The sequence below is a fragment of the Episyrphus balteatus genome, chromosome 4 (assembly GCF_945859705.1).
Source record: "Episyrphus balteatus chromosome 4, idEpiBalt1.1, whole genome shotgun sequence".
NCBI classification, from domain to species: Eukaryota; Metazoa; Arthropoda; class Insecta; order Diptera; family Syrphidae; genus Episyrphus; species Episyrphus balteatus.
In genome coordinates this window covers 17,825,653-17,840,121 of record NC_079137.1, presented here as the reverse complement: position 1 = coordinate 17,840,121, position 14,469 = coordinate 17,825,653, and the positions used below count along the sequence as shown (strand labels likewise).

Genomic DNA, 14,469 nt, shown 5'->3' with positions numbered 1-14,469 from the left:
TTGTAGGGTAACCCCCTTTTTTTTAGCTTCATTTATTGGACTATAAGAGCCGTTTGCTGAATCGAAACTTATGCATTTATGTTCAACATAAATTATTTAAGTTTCGATTCAGCAAATGGCCCTAAATCTGGTTTCAGAAAAATTCTAGCACGTAGGTACCACTTTTTTTAAATGATTTTTGAAAAATATGAGACAAAAACAGCAAAAATATTGAAAAGCTACAGTTTTTAGTAAATCCCACATGAACAAAAACATCTTAATTAAGAGAAATGTGAAATCTCAATTCCCGTTTTATTTAAAGAGTCAAATATGTAGAGGAAACTATAATAAAACAAATTTATATGAGTTCTGTTAATTTATATACTATTTTTTTACTTGCTCTATAGGTCAAGTATTGGTTTCGTGTCGAAAAAAAAATTGAGGTTTTAATCAAAACCAACATTACGATAATGGAGAATTCCAAAAAAGTGGGTCTCGCAATTCCGTCCGTGCGTCTGTGCGTCTGTACGTCCATCTGTACACATTTCCACAGCCTAAACGGGAGGACGGATTTTCTTCAAATTTGGTACAGATGATTTTTATGGAATTCTGAAAGTTGATTTTTTTTTGTTTTTTTATATCTCGCTTAGAAAGTGTACCCCCCATACAAATTTTTCAATTCAAACCAAATAACTCAAAAACGGCTCTAACGATTTTGATTAAACTTTGCAGACGTAATAATTGAAGCAATTGCAATAAAACTGCATTTTTATTTTTTCTCAAAAAAGTCAAAAAAGTGTACCTCCCATACAAATTTTTCAAAATTTTGCCCTAAATGTCGGCTCTTCCCCAACATCAACAAAATTTCTTTAAATTTATTTAGAGGCAGCTCTTAAAATCTACAAGTAAACTAACATAAAAGTGTTTTAAACTGCAAGAGCAAGTACGTGCGTCCCCAGTCGTGCATTTTATTATTTATAAATATCGTATTTGTGATAAACCATTCGATACACTGCTTCGTAAAGCTTCAAATTTGTTTCTCCTAGGAACAAAAGTATACTTTTCTTATGGTTTTTGATGTGTTGAGTTCCAATCTGAAGTCAAAAAAAATTCTAGCACGTCAGGATTTTGAGATATACGCGTTATAGAATCACAAAATCAAGTTTTTTTTAATAAAATCTCAAATAAAAAAAAAAAACTACTACATCTCAAAAAAGAGAGCTGACCGAAAAAATTTAAATTCGGATTCAAAATCAGCATACTAAAATCCATTAAAAAAGTATACTTTTGTTCTTGGGAGAAAGAAATATGAATTTTTAATAATCAGTTTCCTTATGGTAAGATATGCCAAACCTACTCAAATTTAGATACCTATCTCAGAGAAGGAAAGAAAACATAAACCGTAACAAATTAAGTTGAAAAAGATTACATTACGTCAAAATATTGCTTCGAAAACAGCAAATAAATGGGTCTTCGAGATTTTCTAACGGGAATATCGAAAAAACGTGACGTGCTAGACCAATTCTGGATTAGAAATCAGCACACAAAAATCCTTTAGAAAGGTACCTATAGTGTTATTTAAAGGAGGATTTCATCGCAGACCAGTGTAATTCGCAAGTGTGTGTTGAAAGTGATAAGGAGTCAATTCTTTAAAATTTAATAGTAGTGTCCGACCGAAGGTCGATTTTCACAGATTCTTCGGCTTCGGCCAAAACTTCGGCCTAAAATGGCCGAAACCAAAGGTTTGGCCGAATTTTGTTTATTTGGCCGAATTTGACACTATATTAATAACTTAGAATTTCCCGAATCAATCACTCAACCAACTGAGTTCAAGGCTTATGATGGATAAAGCAAAAACCCAATACAACTTCCACAATTTAACAATAATTAAACTTATCAGTACCTGTGATCAGTATCTGTGATTTTGTTGTACACCTGCATTAATTTACCATAATGTCATGAAGCGGCTGCGGTATCGATGCAAAAACTATTCAACTATTTTGCTGCCGCCAAAGCAAAGCCATATAGTCATAACTTGTAGCATTAACTTCAGTTTCACCCACAACAAACGATTAAGTCATTTACAGTAAATAAATTATCCTCGTTCAATGTTTATGCAAAATACAGATAAAACTTATTAATTTATTTACAATCTGCCACTGTTATGTAACACGGGTAGCTAACACAGAAGAGATCAATTAAAAATCCACCAACCGAAACGCGAAGCACGCAACCTCAAGATGATTGCATCAGATTTAGAGTTGCAGTATTCAGACGGACGTAAGTATTTGTATACAGTGGGTTCTTGTGTGATTTTTTTTTTTAAACTTTTTCTCATAAACTATAGAGTTTTTTAAGTTTTAAAAATTTAACCAACAAAATATGTATCATATTACATTAATTTCTTTATATTGTCCAAGTGCTTCCGAAATGTTCCTGTACCAATTATATCGACATGTTAACTGTCAGTTTCTTGCAAGTTTCGTATATCCTTTGACTTTTGTTACTGCAAAAATATCCAACAGAGTCACTGTGCGGCATCGCATTTTGTGAAGAAATCAAAACAATTAACAAATTGCATGAAAACAGACTTTCGTTAAGTTAATTGAATTAATTGTTTCCATTGCACAATGTCAATACTTCCTTGAAACAAGAAAAAATAAAAATAATAAAAAAAAAAAATACCTGACCTGATTACTATAGCAAGGTAAACATCAGTGAATTTTAATTCTAATGCGCAGCGAATTTTTTAACATTTTTTTTTCTTCAAATTTTCCTTGAGGGCATGAAAAAATTAGGTTTCCTGTTAAGAGTGTGTCTTTGGGTTTCCTTTACCAACAACAAAATCAACATACAACGGCATAAGGCCGCCATCACTTCGGCCGTGTTTGGAATAGAAGCAGGAAAATGTAATGCAGTGTGTTTTCATGGTCATTGAGCAGCTAGGCAATTTATGATAATTGTTTCTGGATGCATCGTATAGGTTTCGTCTTTGCTTTTGTTGATGGGAAATTTATGCGACTTTTTGATTGCGGCGAAACTCATGCTATAAATGGGGGAATTTTCACGAGCAATGAATGCGCATACATTAAAGACAGCGTAGCACAAAGCACAAAAAAAACAAGATTTTAAAGGGGTGCGAGCATAATAAGAAGTGTGAAATTTTATCCCTTGGTGGTCTCAATGAGGAAAATTTTGTATTTCTGATAAGAAAGGATGAAGGTTATAAATTGGATACAGCCTCTGCAGACTTAAAAATCTGCGTCGTAGCAGAGCTTTTAAATATGTCTTATTTTACTTCTATAAATCCAATAAAACGCATTTTTTATATTTTGTATATTGTATATGTTTCGAGGACCTTGCATGTAATTATAAAATTGATAAACGTGATTACACAAATACATACTACTATTTAATAGTCAGTGGCAATTTATGAATAAGCATTAAAAGATACCTTGAAATCATGTATCATATGTGTATTTAATACCATTGTCTATTTTTGCTTATTTTGAAAATCTCCATTTCGCGCTTTGACCTTGAAAATCGCGACTTGCGGACATGAAATTTTTCTAGTTTTGTTTGAGTTTTGAGGTATGTTATAGAATGCCTATAACATAACATACCTTTGAGGTATGTTATAGAATGTCTATTAGAATTCATTGCGAGGTTTACCCCTTTTTTCACCTTATTTGACTGTATTATATGATGTTTGAGCTAACTGAACCGAAATCTATAAAATTAGGTATAAATCTTTCTGGAAAATTTTAAAAAGTTGAAAATTGCTGGCCAGTGTAATTCTCGTCTTTATTTAGTTGTAGTAACTAAATATACCTACACCTTTATGCGCCGAACTTAAAGAATATTCCCTCTTACACAAAAAACTATGATCAACCACATGATTTTAAAATAATAAATGTTCAATGTAATGCACATATATTTGAAAAAGTTCTTTGAACTTTTTACCACATCATAACGAAAGGCATTCTTCAAGAATGCTTGACTGCCTTGCTCGATAGTCCATGCAACGAAAGCAAACCATTTCCATTTACAAAATTTGTTCTTAAAAATAATATAATCAATGCAGTGTTCATGTTCATGTTGAGCTCTTTTCTCCCCAAATCATGGAAAATTTCAATGAAATGGGTGCAGGAATCTTGACAAGGGGAGTGATGATGTCCGTCCCTCAATCTTTCTCAAGTACTAAAAAAGAAATGAAATAAATCAAATTTGTATTACAACTCACGCATCATGTTTATTCATGGTCCTTTTTTTCCTTGGCTTTGACAGGAAACATTTTTCCGAAATGATTGGTGTCATATTCCATTTTTTCGGGTGTCAAAAGATATGCTGACTCTTTTTTTTTGCTTTAATTAAAAGTCACACAACAGTAGGACACTTTATGTACATTTTGAATATCAAAAAAAGGAGCAAGAAAAGAATTTTCGTATTTCACATGGTTTTCGGGCTAAAAATTAAGAATACAAGTAGAGATTTCTTGGAATTTTTGTGAACATTTTCAAAAAGTCACTCCTAAATTGTCCCAAAACATATTTTGAAAAAGAAATATTGTTTGTTTCTCCAATAAAGAGGATCTTTTGTCAACGAGCCTTTATTTTTATGAACCGTTATTAACTGTACCTGTCATAGAACGGTTTTTTTCTTTTCTGACTTACTCGGTAACCATTCAATCGATGTCAATCAAATTTTTTTCTACAAAAGCATTTTAGTATTAATTATTTCTTTTGAATGGCAAACCTTTTTGTACCTTCTTGTACAGGAAACTAAACAACATACATCGTTTAGAGATTAAAACCATATTGATAAATGTTTCTCAATTCTCACTACATTTCTTAAAAATTAAAACTAAACTTAATGCTTAATACTTTGATACACGCAACTATCTTGGTTTTTGTTCGATATATTAAATTAAATATAATTTTATCCCAATGTTTACAATGCCAATGCCTACAAGCACCAAAAATGCATCAAATTTTATCTGCATTTCTTAAGTATAAATTTATTTCCACACAACATAATATTTTTTTTTAATTTACTCAAAATGCCTCTTTTTCATTTCTCATTCCACAGATAATCATATTTTAAATGACACTCAACCATCTAACCGAGTCGAAGGGTGGAAAAATTCGCCTCTTTCTTCAGTCGTCTTAATTACTTCCACAAGAGAAAAAATCTAAGAAATAAACGTCAACCCAAAAAATCGATATTTTTAATTACGCGATATTATTATATTTCCGACGACAGATATAAAAGTCCTCGCGTACATATAATTGCAGCCACCAAAGAAAAAAAAAGGGGACACCATATATCCAACGAAATGAGCTCCTTAAAATAAAAAAAAAATCTAAAAAGCAATCAGAACAGCAATATCTAAGGCACTATACTACGTCAGGAAGTCGAAGGAACATTTTACAAAAATAAGTCTCAAGAGGAACGAAGTGGAGTGAGGTTACGGTGGTGTTTTTGTTTTTTATTTTTTTTTTGTTTTGTTATTGAGAGTGAGAGCTTTGCCTTTGACACCAAACAAAAAGAAATCCCAATTTTAACAACAAACACCGCCAAGATGACAACAGTTCTTCTGGAAGCAAGGCCATATAGGCCATTCAAATCTAGCGAAGAATACCTCGAGGCCATGAAGGAGGATTTAGCTGAATGGCTGAGCACGATGTATCCGGAGTTGTTGATTAATGCCGAAAACTTTATGGACAGATTGGACACTGGAGTGGCGCTATGCAAGGTTAGTTTGTTATTATTTTTTGATCATTGAAATATACGAGCATATTGATTAGATAATCCTATCCAGATCAGTGATTAAAGGCGACTAAAACATTTGGAAAAGACAGATTTTTATTTTGTATTGCTTACAAGTTAAAAAAGGATTAAATATAAAAATTATTTGCAGAATATGTTAGGTGTTAGAGTATTGCTGAATTCTTCACTGGTCCTTTTTTTTTATAAAATAGAGGTATGTGTACTCATACTTATGTATAGTTACACGTTAGTTAACTAGTTAATAGTTAACATATTCCACATGACCATACACGAACTGTTTTAGAAGATATCCTATTAAACATTCTAATATTCTAGAATGTTAAAAAATATCAAAATAAAGTAGGTATCGAAAAATTAATAATCAAAACCCCCGTTAAGCCGTATTAATTAATGAAATGCTGGAAAACTTAATTTCAAAGTTTGCTTAAAGGTTGTCCTCGCAGTTTTCCGCCCGGGTTTTTAAGTTGTGGTGTAGTGTTGTATGTGTTAGATTGGTTGGGTTTGAAGTGAGCTGTAATTTTTTGCCTCGTTGTCCATTGGAAATATGTGCACATCCTGGTTCGGGATGTCGTTTTTGCGTTGTTTTGATTTGTGATGCTTTCGAGAAGTCTTTTTTCTGATAGTATTAGATACTTGGCCAAAGTCATGACTTTTGTTTCCTTACGAATCTCTTGATACTATACTATTTTTTTCGCTCTCGAAGAAAAGTCAGGTGCGGATCCTCGGCATTTTTCCCCCAACCATCCTTAATGGTTAGTTATGGGATGGTACACCAGTTCTAGGTGATGAGTGATGACTGGTCGGAAAAGTTGCTAATAAGTTTCTTTGGCTGTCCTAGAGCCTCTTCACACAGGGAACGTTTTTTACGCCGCGTTGAGATTATCATACTTTTTAATTCGTCAGATTGGAGTACGTCAAGAACCAATTCTTATCAATGAGTAACGATCGAAAGTGTGGTAAATCCGTAGCAGGGTTAAAAATATTCTCTTTGTGATACAGTTTCCTGATGTACATATATAAGTTCCAACATTTTAATGAAACCTTTAAGAATTGTTTGACAGTCTTATTATTTATTTACAAGAAGCACATGTTAAAGAAAGGTATTTTTTAAAATATTGAAAATAATGAAAAAAAAAAAAACAAAATTCGTGGTTTTGATAAATCAATATTACCTTAACCCTTTGACTGCCAAGCCATGATATTTCATATTGATTGTCGCACGAAAACTTACGACATGGCAGCCAAAGTGTTAAACCAGCTAGGAACAAAAAAGCAGCTTTGAAGCAAATAAAGATTTGATTTCCACAAATGAGGCTTATCCTAAGGCCAAAGCTAAATCGCTCTATAAAGAAGAACAGCGACATTGAACTGGATGTATTCATCTAGATCTAGACGAAAGCTATGTTGGTAGATACAAAATGTTTGTCCAAAAAATGTGTATTCTTTGTTAAAAAACCATAAAAGCATAAACCATAAAATTTTTTAAATATTACTTTCGATCTTTTTTGTCCAGAAACTAGCCATTTAGTGATTTTATACATCCCTTAAACTAAAAAAGTCAAGAACTGTTATATCTACGAAAATTAGAGCTTCCGAATAACCAAATACAAATCTCTGTAGGTGCTTTTCAGAAACTCACTGAACAATTTTTTGTTTGGAAATTTTAGATTTATCGATTTCTTATTTAGGTCTCATTTCACCCAAACTAAATATGTGTTTCCCTTAAATTTGTTTACCTTCAAGGCGACTGACAAGAAAAATCTAAAAATCGATAAAATGAAAAAAAAAAAAATGTAGAAAAACTTGAAAATGGTTCAACAAACAATCACAAGTGAATAAAAGAAAATAAACAACTATTTCTGTTTATTGAAAATACTTGTAACCTCAATTAATATGCATCGTCCTAACATATATTTCCATCAAATTTCCATTTCAAATCTAATTATGACTTTAAAGTTCAATCATTTTATTAACTTGATTGATGCTGCTTCTGTGGTACCTTCACTTAAGCTTACTGACAAAACTTTTATTTTTAGTTCTCCATTTATTCAACTAGATTAGGTCTATACCTACATCATAAAGTAGAAACAAACAAAACACCGCTCGATTCTAATTCTAAATAAATTGAAACGCACAAAGGGATACAAAACAAAATATACAACCTATATCGAGACATCAAAGTCTGTCTGCAGCTTAAATTTCATTCACACTTCCAAGTCGTGACAAAAAAAAGTAAACACATAAAACAAAAAAACTTTTTGTCTTTTATTGTTGTTTCCTTCTGTGTGCTATGGATTGGGGAGTGGAGCAAGAAAATAGTTTCCCATAAATATCTATACATCAGTCGTGTCGCATCCAAGAGTTTTTTTTATTTTATATTGTTTTGTTATCTTCTCTTGATTCCCAACCTCCCCCAACAAATATGCTAGTGCATTGCAGTGGTATGTTGTTTATAAAGCAGGAGCGGATATAAAAGGGAAAGTGGTTGTTTAAGGGGAAAACAACTTTGGTTTTGCTTGTTTACAGCCATATATGAACAGGAGAAGATTCAGGCTATTTGCTACTAATTCCCATTTTTCATTGCCAAGAAGCCCAACCCACAAACTTCAAATCCTCACATTTTTCTGAACTGCTCAAAATAAACTACCAACCAACAAAATTCAACTGCTTAGACCTAATTGGGGACTAAATCCTCTTCCACATCCTTCTTAATCCTTGAGTTTGAGATACATTCATTTCCAGGATTGATTAACTCAGAGTTAAATTAGCACTGAAAAACTTACCTGATTATACCTAGATTGTTTCTGAGAACTGAGATAGGTATATAAAGTTTCAAAAAATCGCACTGACTACCTAGAAGATTTTGGGAGGTATTTATTAAAACTAAAAAGCACTTACCTTCTCCGTATAATCTTTAAATATACACTATGTACACGCGAATGAAGTCATACTTCGCACTCACAGGAATTAATAATTCTAATAGAAACACGCACCGCAAAAGAAATATATAGGTAACTTGCCACATGCAACTTCCCTCATGCAACTTGCCACATGCAACTTGCCACATTCACTTCCACATGTTGCATGCTGCCCAATTGTCAATCTCGGAGATGGCGATTGCGTCAGCACTGTTTTGAAATGGCGACATGGTGCTTAGCACGATAATCTCTTTGACACTTCTTGTCAAAAAGGAAATTTTTGCTCCGACGCAGTATAACTTAAAAAAAAAAAAAATTAACAAAATATGACGACCCCTTAATCGCAAAATTTATAACCGCTCCTGTTGCAGCAACATTCGTACGCATTTATTGCACAACAAAACAACACAAATCCGAAAAAAGAGAAACAAATGTTTTTAAATAGTTTTTTTTTTCCATTTTCTTGTTGATTATTTTGTGTTTAACTTTTTATTTGTTTAGACGATATGTGCATTAAAAAATTGTTGTTTGAAAAAAGAGCACTTGATGAACATGCGCTTCTGTTGATGGTGCTAGAGCAGAAGCAGCATGCAGATGCTATGTAAGGATAGAGGCCTCTATACAATGGATTTATCTCCCTAGTTTCAAGTGCGTGATTAAAGTTCCATCATAAAAATTTAAGTAATGCTTTTACTGTTCCTCGTCATTGTAGTCGTCGGGAAATCTCCCCCATCATTTATATACATAAATATGACTGGGAGAGGTTTCCAGACATATACATAGTTCAACAAATGCCAATGGCAAACGAAACCATGTGTTATCTCTGAAAACAGAAAAATATGCCCTTAGAGTAATGATCTTTGAATCCTCTTTCTTTGGGAAGTAATTGGTGTGATGGAGGCTTTAATCTTTCGCGCGCATAATCTATGGTTGAGTTGACCCTTATGCAAGTGCGCGAGAGGGGAAATAGTACCTACCTAATGAATGAATTGGATGACTTTGGAACAGCTACATAAAAGATAAAAGCATTTTTATTGAGTCAATAGTTAAGTGAATTTGGCCCCACGGCTGCAACGACGACCGGCGAGGGGGCTACGACTACTATAGCAGTTTTAAATCTCATTCATATAAATGGTGTAGTGATAAAATGCATCCATCCGGTTGTCGAGTGGGTATGAAGCGTTAAATTTAAATAATATTTCTTTGGATGAAAACTTTGTAGTTTGAAGCCTGGTACTCGTTTATAATGAAGGAATGCGATTTATTATACACACAGAGCGTCAATGTACGGTAGAGATATTGCTACTTGTACTCGTTAAATGTGACATTCAAATATCGCAGATATGTGTTTTATGTGCGAAACAATCGCACAGAATCCGTGCATAAAGTAGAAGGAATATTTAAGCCTACAGTAAAAAAATTTATTTTAAATATAAGAAAAGTCAACTTATTTAATACCATCGGATATGCTTCTGACACCCACGGACTACTGCACCCCTATTCTGAATACTGTAATGAATTGCAAGGTCAGCTTCCCGTCGAGATCAGACTGGGAAGAGGGCATTGTGACGAGAGGCTTCGACACCTGCATTTTCACTGATGGCTCAAAAATGGACTGTGGGGTCGGTTCGGGTGTCTACTATGAATCCCTCAATATCTCAAAATCCTTTCGACTACCAAACTTTGCCAGTGTATTCCAAGCGGAATTGCTGGCAATTAAAGAAGCTTGCAAATTACTTAGAGTATATCCAAATCAAAACCAAAATATAGCTATACTAACAGATAGTCAGGCAGCTATAAAAGCAATTGCTTCGGTCACGACATCTTCCAAATTGGTTCAGCAGTGCAGAGAGGAACTCTCATTACTGAGTGAAAGCCTCACAATCACTCTCATCTGGATCCCAGGTCACAGTGGTTTTGAAGGCAATGAAAAGGCGGATGAACTGGCCAGGCAAGGATCAGCCCTTCATGAGTCACTAGCAGAAATAGTTAACATTCCCATAGGAGTCATGAAGGGCGATATCTTCTTAAAATACCTAACAAAAGCTAACAATAGGTGGCACAACTTGACTAGCTGCGTCATATCCAGAAAAATCTGGCCCACCTATAATAAATCCAAAACATATGACCTAATCTCTAGACCCAGAAAAGATATTAGCAGAATCGTTGCGGTGTGCACAGGACATTGGCCGATAGGGGAACATGCAGTAAAGTTGGGTATACCGCACAATACCTACTGTCGCAGCTGCTTGGACCAGCAAGAAAAAGAAATGGTCTACCATTTCCTATGTCAATGTCCCGCCCTTGCTAGGAATAGAGCACTCTCTCTGGGGAGCGAATTCTTTAATGTCATAGATAACATCTCAGAATCAAAGATCAAAGACTTGATCTCGTTCCTAAATGCAACAAAGTGGATTTAGGACTGCCTAACACTTGTTTTTCCCTTTTTTTTAAAACCAATAAAAAAATGTATTTCAAATAAATCCAATTATCACTCACAGGTTTCATAAGTTTTGGTATCAAAACGGCGCATCCGGCGCTATTTGGGTCAATCAAACATGGTTTGCCTCGACCGCCATCTCTACCTACCTACCTACCAACTTATTTGTTAAAGAGTAGAAGGAATATCATTTTCATTATTATTAAAAATCTTTATTTGCGTTAAAATGTCTTCATCGATTTCGGTTCAAATTTTTTGCACGAAGAATCCATGAAGGGACAAACCATACTGATTAACAACTGTGTGCTTGTTACCGGTTTGCAAGAATGGAAGGAACCTACAATTTTCTGGAGATATGTATGTACTTTTTCATAAGGCTGATATTCTTGGAGGGTTTAATGATTTCTCCCAAGAGACTGTCTAAGTGATAGAGGATGGGTATGAACCCTTAACCCCACTAGGTTTCGCACCCCAAAAAACATAAAGTTAGCCCTTTAAAACAATCACACTAGAACTTTCCACTTTAATTACGATTTGAATGGACTAGAATTACTTAATATGACCTTGGCTTAGAACTGGTTAGATAATTCAAAATGTTCAAAGTAGATACGCTGATAATTCCATCAAAAAGGCCTATTATGCAACGCCCATAAGAGCATTTTTAACACAAAAAGCTGATCAGAAGTTAAACATTTAAAATTAGGAATACTCTGAAATGTGTTCCGATATTGTATACATACATAATTTTTGGGATTCGAAATGTGCATACGTTACTTTTTTTCAAGTGATAGTCAAATCGAACTTTTTATTCTTTTAACAATCTTGTTTTACATGTAACATTTCGATTTGACAACTATGTAATATCATCAATCAGAGGATTGTGCAAAAAATAGTCAACTTGTTTCGTTACTAATGCAACGATAAAGATGTATCGTTGAATTAGTAACAAGTTCATCATTTTCCTTACGGGACACTGTGGTGTATGTGTAACATTTTTTTTTTCATTAAATTACTGGTGAATGCAAATTGTTCTGCTATTGAGAAATTAATGAGAAGAGTTGGCCTCTATTGATCGTTCTTGTTGTTGCGGATAAAGCACTTAAGAGCCAATTAAGAACTTCACATTTTTTCAGTTACAGCTCAAAGGACATAACGTTGTTTTTTTAGAATCTTCTACTTAGCTTAGAAACATATTTAAAAAAAAACTTTTTTGTGGCCACTTCTAGATAAATTTTTAATAAAAAAAAAAAACATTAAAAAAAAACTATTTTGATCCAAATTTTGTTCAAGGCGACCATGACCATTTTGAAGAACACAAAAAAAACCACAATTTAAAACTTATTCTCTAAAAGGGCCATCGCTCTAACTCACCCAAAAAAAATACTTTTTAAAAATAATTTTAATAATGACTATTTTTAAAACACTACCTATTATCTAAAATTACCACCATTCAAATTTTCTCTTACTTATCAAGAAATATTTATTTGCAATTTTTCAGTTTCGATTGTCTTCAATATGCATTTCATAAGGGTAATACGAAGGCTATTAGAATATTTCTGACTTCAGAACCCCTTAAACCTACAGAAAAGTGGGTTTTTGTGACAAAAATCTTGTTGACCAAGTGTTATCAAATTCACGGATAAACGAACAATGCTGTTTATAACGGGTTTTGTATGTAGGTAGTTAAAAATAACAAAAAGCACAGGAAAAGTGAGAAAAACAAAAACTACTCGCATCTACTTGTGTAATCATCAATTTCCTACTTCTTTTAGTTTTTGGTTTGTAAGAATGTGTCGTTGTCAATAATTATTGTCACTTACTTCCCTGCGTTCTTTAAAAAAAAACTTTAAAAAGCTCTCCTGTAAATCGTCGAAATTCTGCCGTAGTACGAGTGTCTATTTGTATGTATCAAGATTTGAAATTTTGACAACTATTAAGTCCAACTAGCGATAAGTCTAATATGAGAGGAAGCCATGTTACCATTTAAAGGTCTTTCTTCTCTCACAAGACTTTTAAATTTTTTCCAATGAAATAGCTATCAGTCATACAATTAGTTGTCATTTGCATGTTGAATTATGTTTGTTAGTTTCTTTCCCTTAAATTTTAACGTCTTTCAGCCCACACATAAGTAAATCGTCTTAAACAAGATTCACATGCTTATGAATGTTTTTATCACACCATCAAAAAGCATAACAAAAATGCGCCACCGAACGACTCGACTGTGGGTCAGCACGATGGGCTTAGTCTTCAATAAAAAATGTTTCAAAATCACATTTAAGTGGTAACCATCAGTACCTAACAGTGTAAATGTTTTGTATCAATTAGCATTAGGTAACCATGTCACTTATTAACACTGCTACCACCTGGACAATTGTCTGCATCAGCCACCAGAAGCAGACTCTCATGTATGGACCCAAAGAGAACGCCGATGACTGATATAAATGTATGTAGCTATATATTAGCTATATATTGGAAAACCACCGAAGTAGAAAATTATTTCATCGTAAATTGGCGTCATACTCAGATTTCGGGATGCGATACCATCGCTGACAGTTTAGGTGGCCACCTGTTTGCCCATCAGTATCTTGGTGATTGGATTTTTGATTTTCATGTTACGGTTTACGCCCAAGCGTTGGCGAGCGCCTCTAATACACCTCTAAATTGGTGGAGTAAAAATTGGACTCTCATGAAAGCTAAGGTGGTAGTGGAGTGGCAAGGCGATATGGCGATTGAGCTCAAGCTACTGCCGATGTTGGCTGGACCGATCGATGATATTCGATTGATAAGAACTGACTTGGCGCGCAAGCAATGAGGCCATTGCTAATTTGCCAACGAGCTAAAGCTGATAAGTACTTTTCTTTTTTTTTTTTGTATTTTTTCCAATCAATAATTTTATTTAATTGAGCTACAGTAGACTAATTAGCTTTAGCATTCAGTAAAAAAAAAAAAAACTAAAAATTAAAACAAGTTTTTGTTTTTTTTTGCAAAAACTAAGAGTTACTGGAGGTGTGATTTAGACTATCCCCGATGTCAGGTTGGGTAAATGTTTGATATGGAGTCGTAGATTAAAAAGAAACTGATGTATGTGAGGTCTTAAGACTCACAAAAGTAAGGTAGATGCTAGTAAGAAGGCATAAGAGAGAATGGAAATACAATAAAAAGTATTTGTTAAATAATATATTTATTTTAAATTTAAATTAAATGTCAATTGTTGGTTTCCTATTTTAATGCAATATAATAAAAGTAGTTCATCTTTGAAACAAACACGTTTCAACGTCAATTTATTTTTTTTATACATTTTTGAAGGGTATGGTTTGTTTCGCTTTTCTTATTTCGGTTTTT

The 14,469-nt window shown here is 33.6% G+C and overlaps 1 protein-coding gene across 3 annotated transcripts in view; it reads left to right on the top strand.

Annotated features, from left to right (window-relative positions):
- LOC129920280 (GAS2-like protein pickled eggs) overlaps positions 1 to 14,469 on the top strand; it is a 202,542-nt gene that overhangs the window by 55,254 nt on the left and 132,819 nt on the right. For all 3 annotated transcript variants that reach the window (XM_056001599.1, XM_056001600.1, XM_056001601.1), the window contains exon 2: positions 5,068 to 5,734. In XM_056001599.1, coding sequence (XP_055857574.1) covers positions 5,561 to 5,734 — 174 coding nt within the window. In that variant the 5' untranslated portion in view covers positions 5,068 to 5,560. The remainder of the gene's footprint in view (positions 1 to 5,067; positions 5,735 to 14,469) is intronic.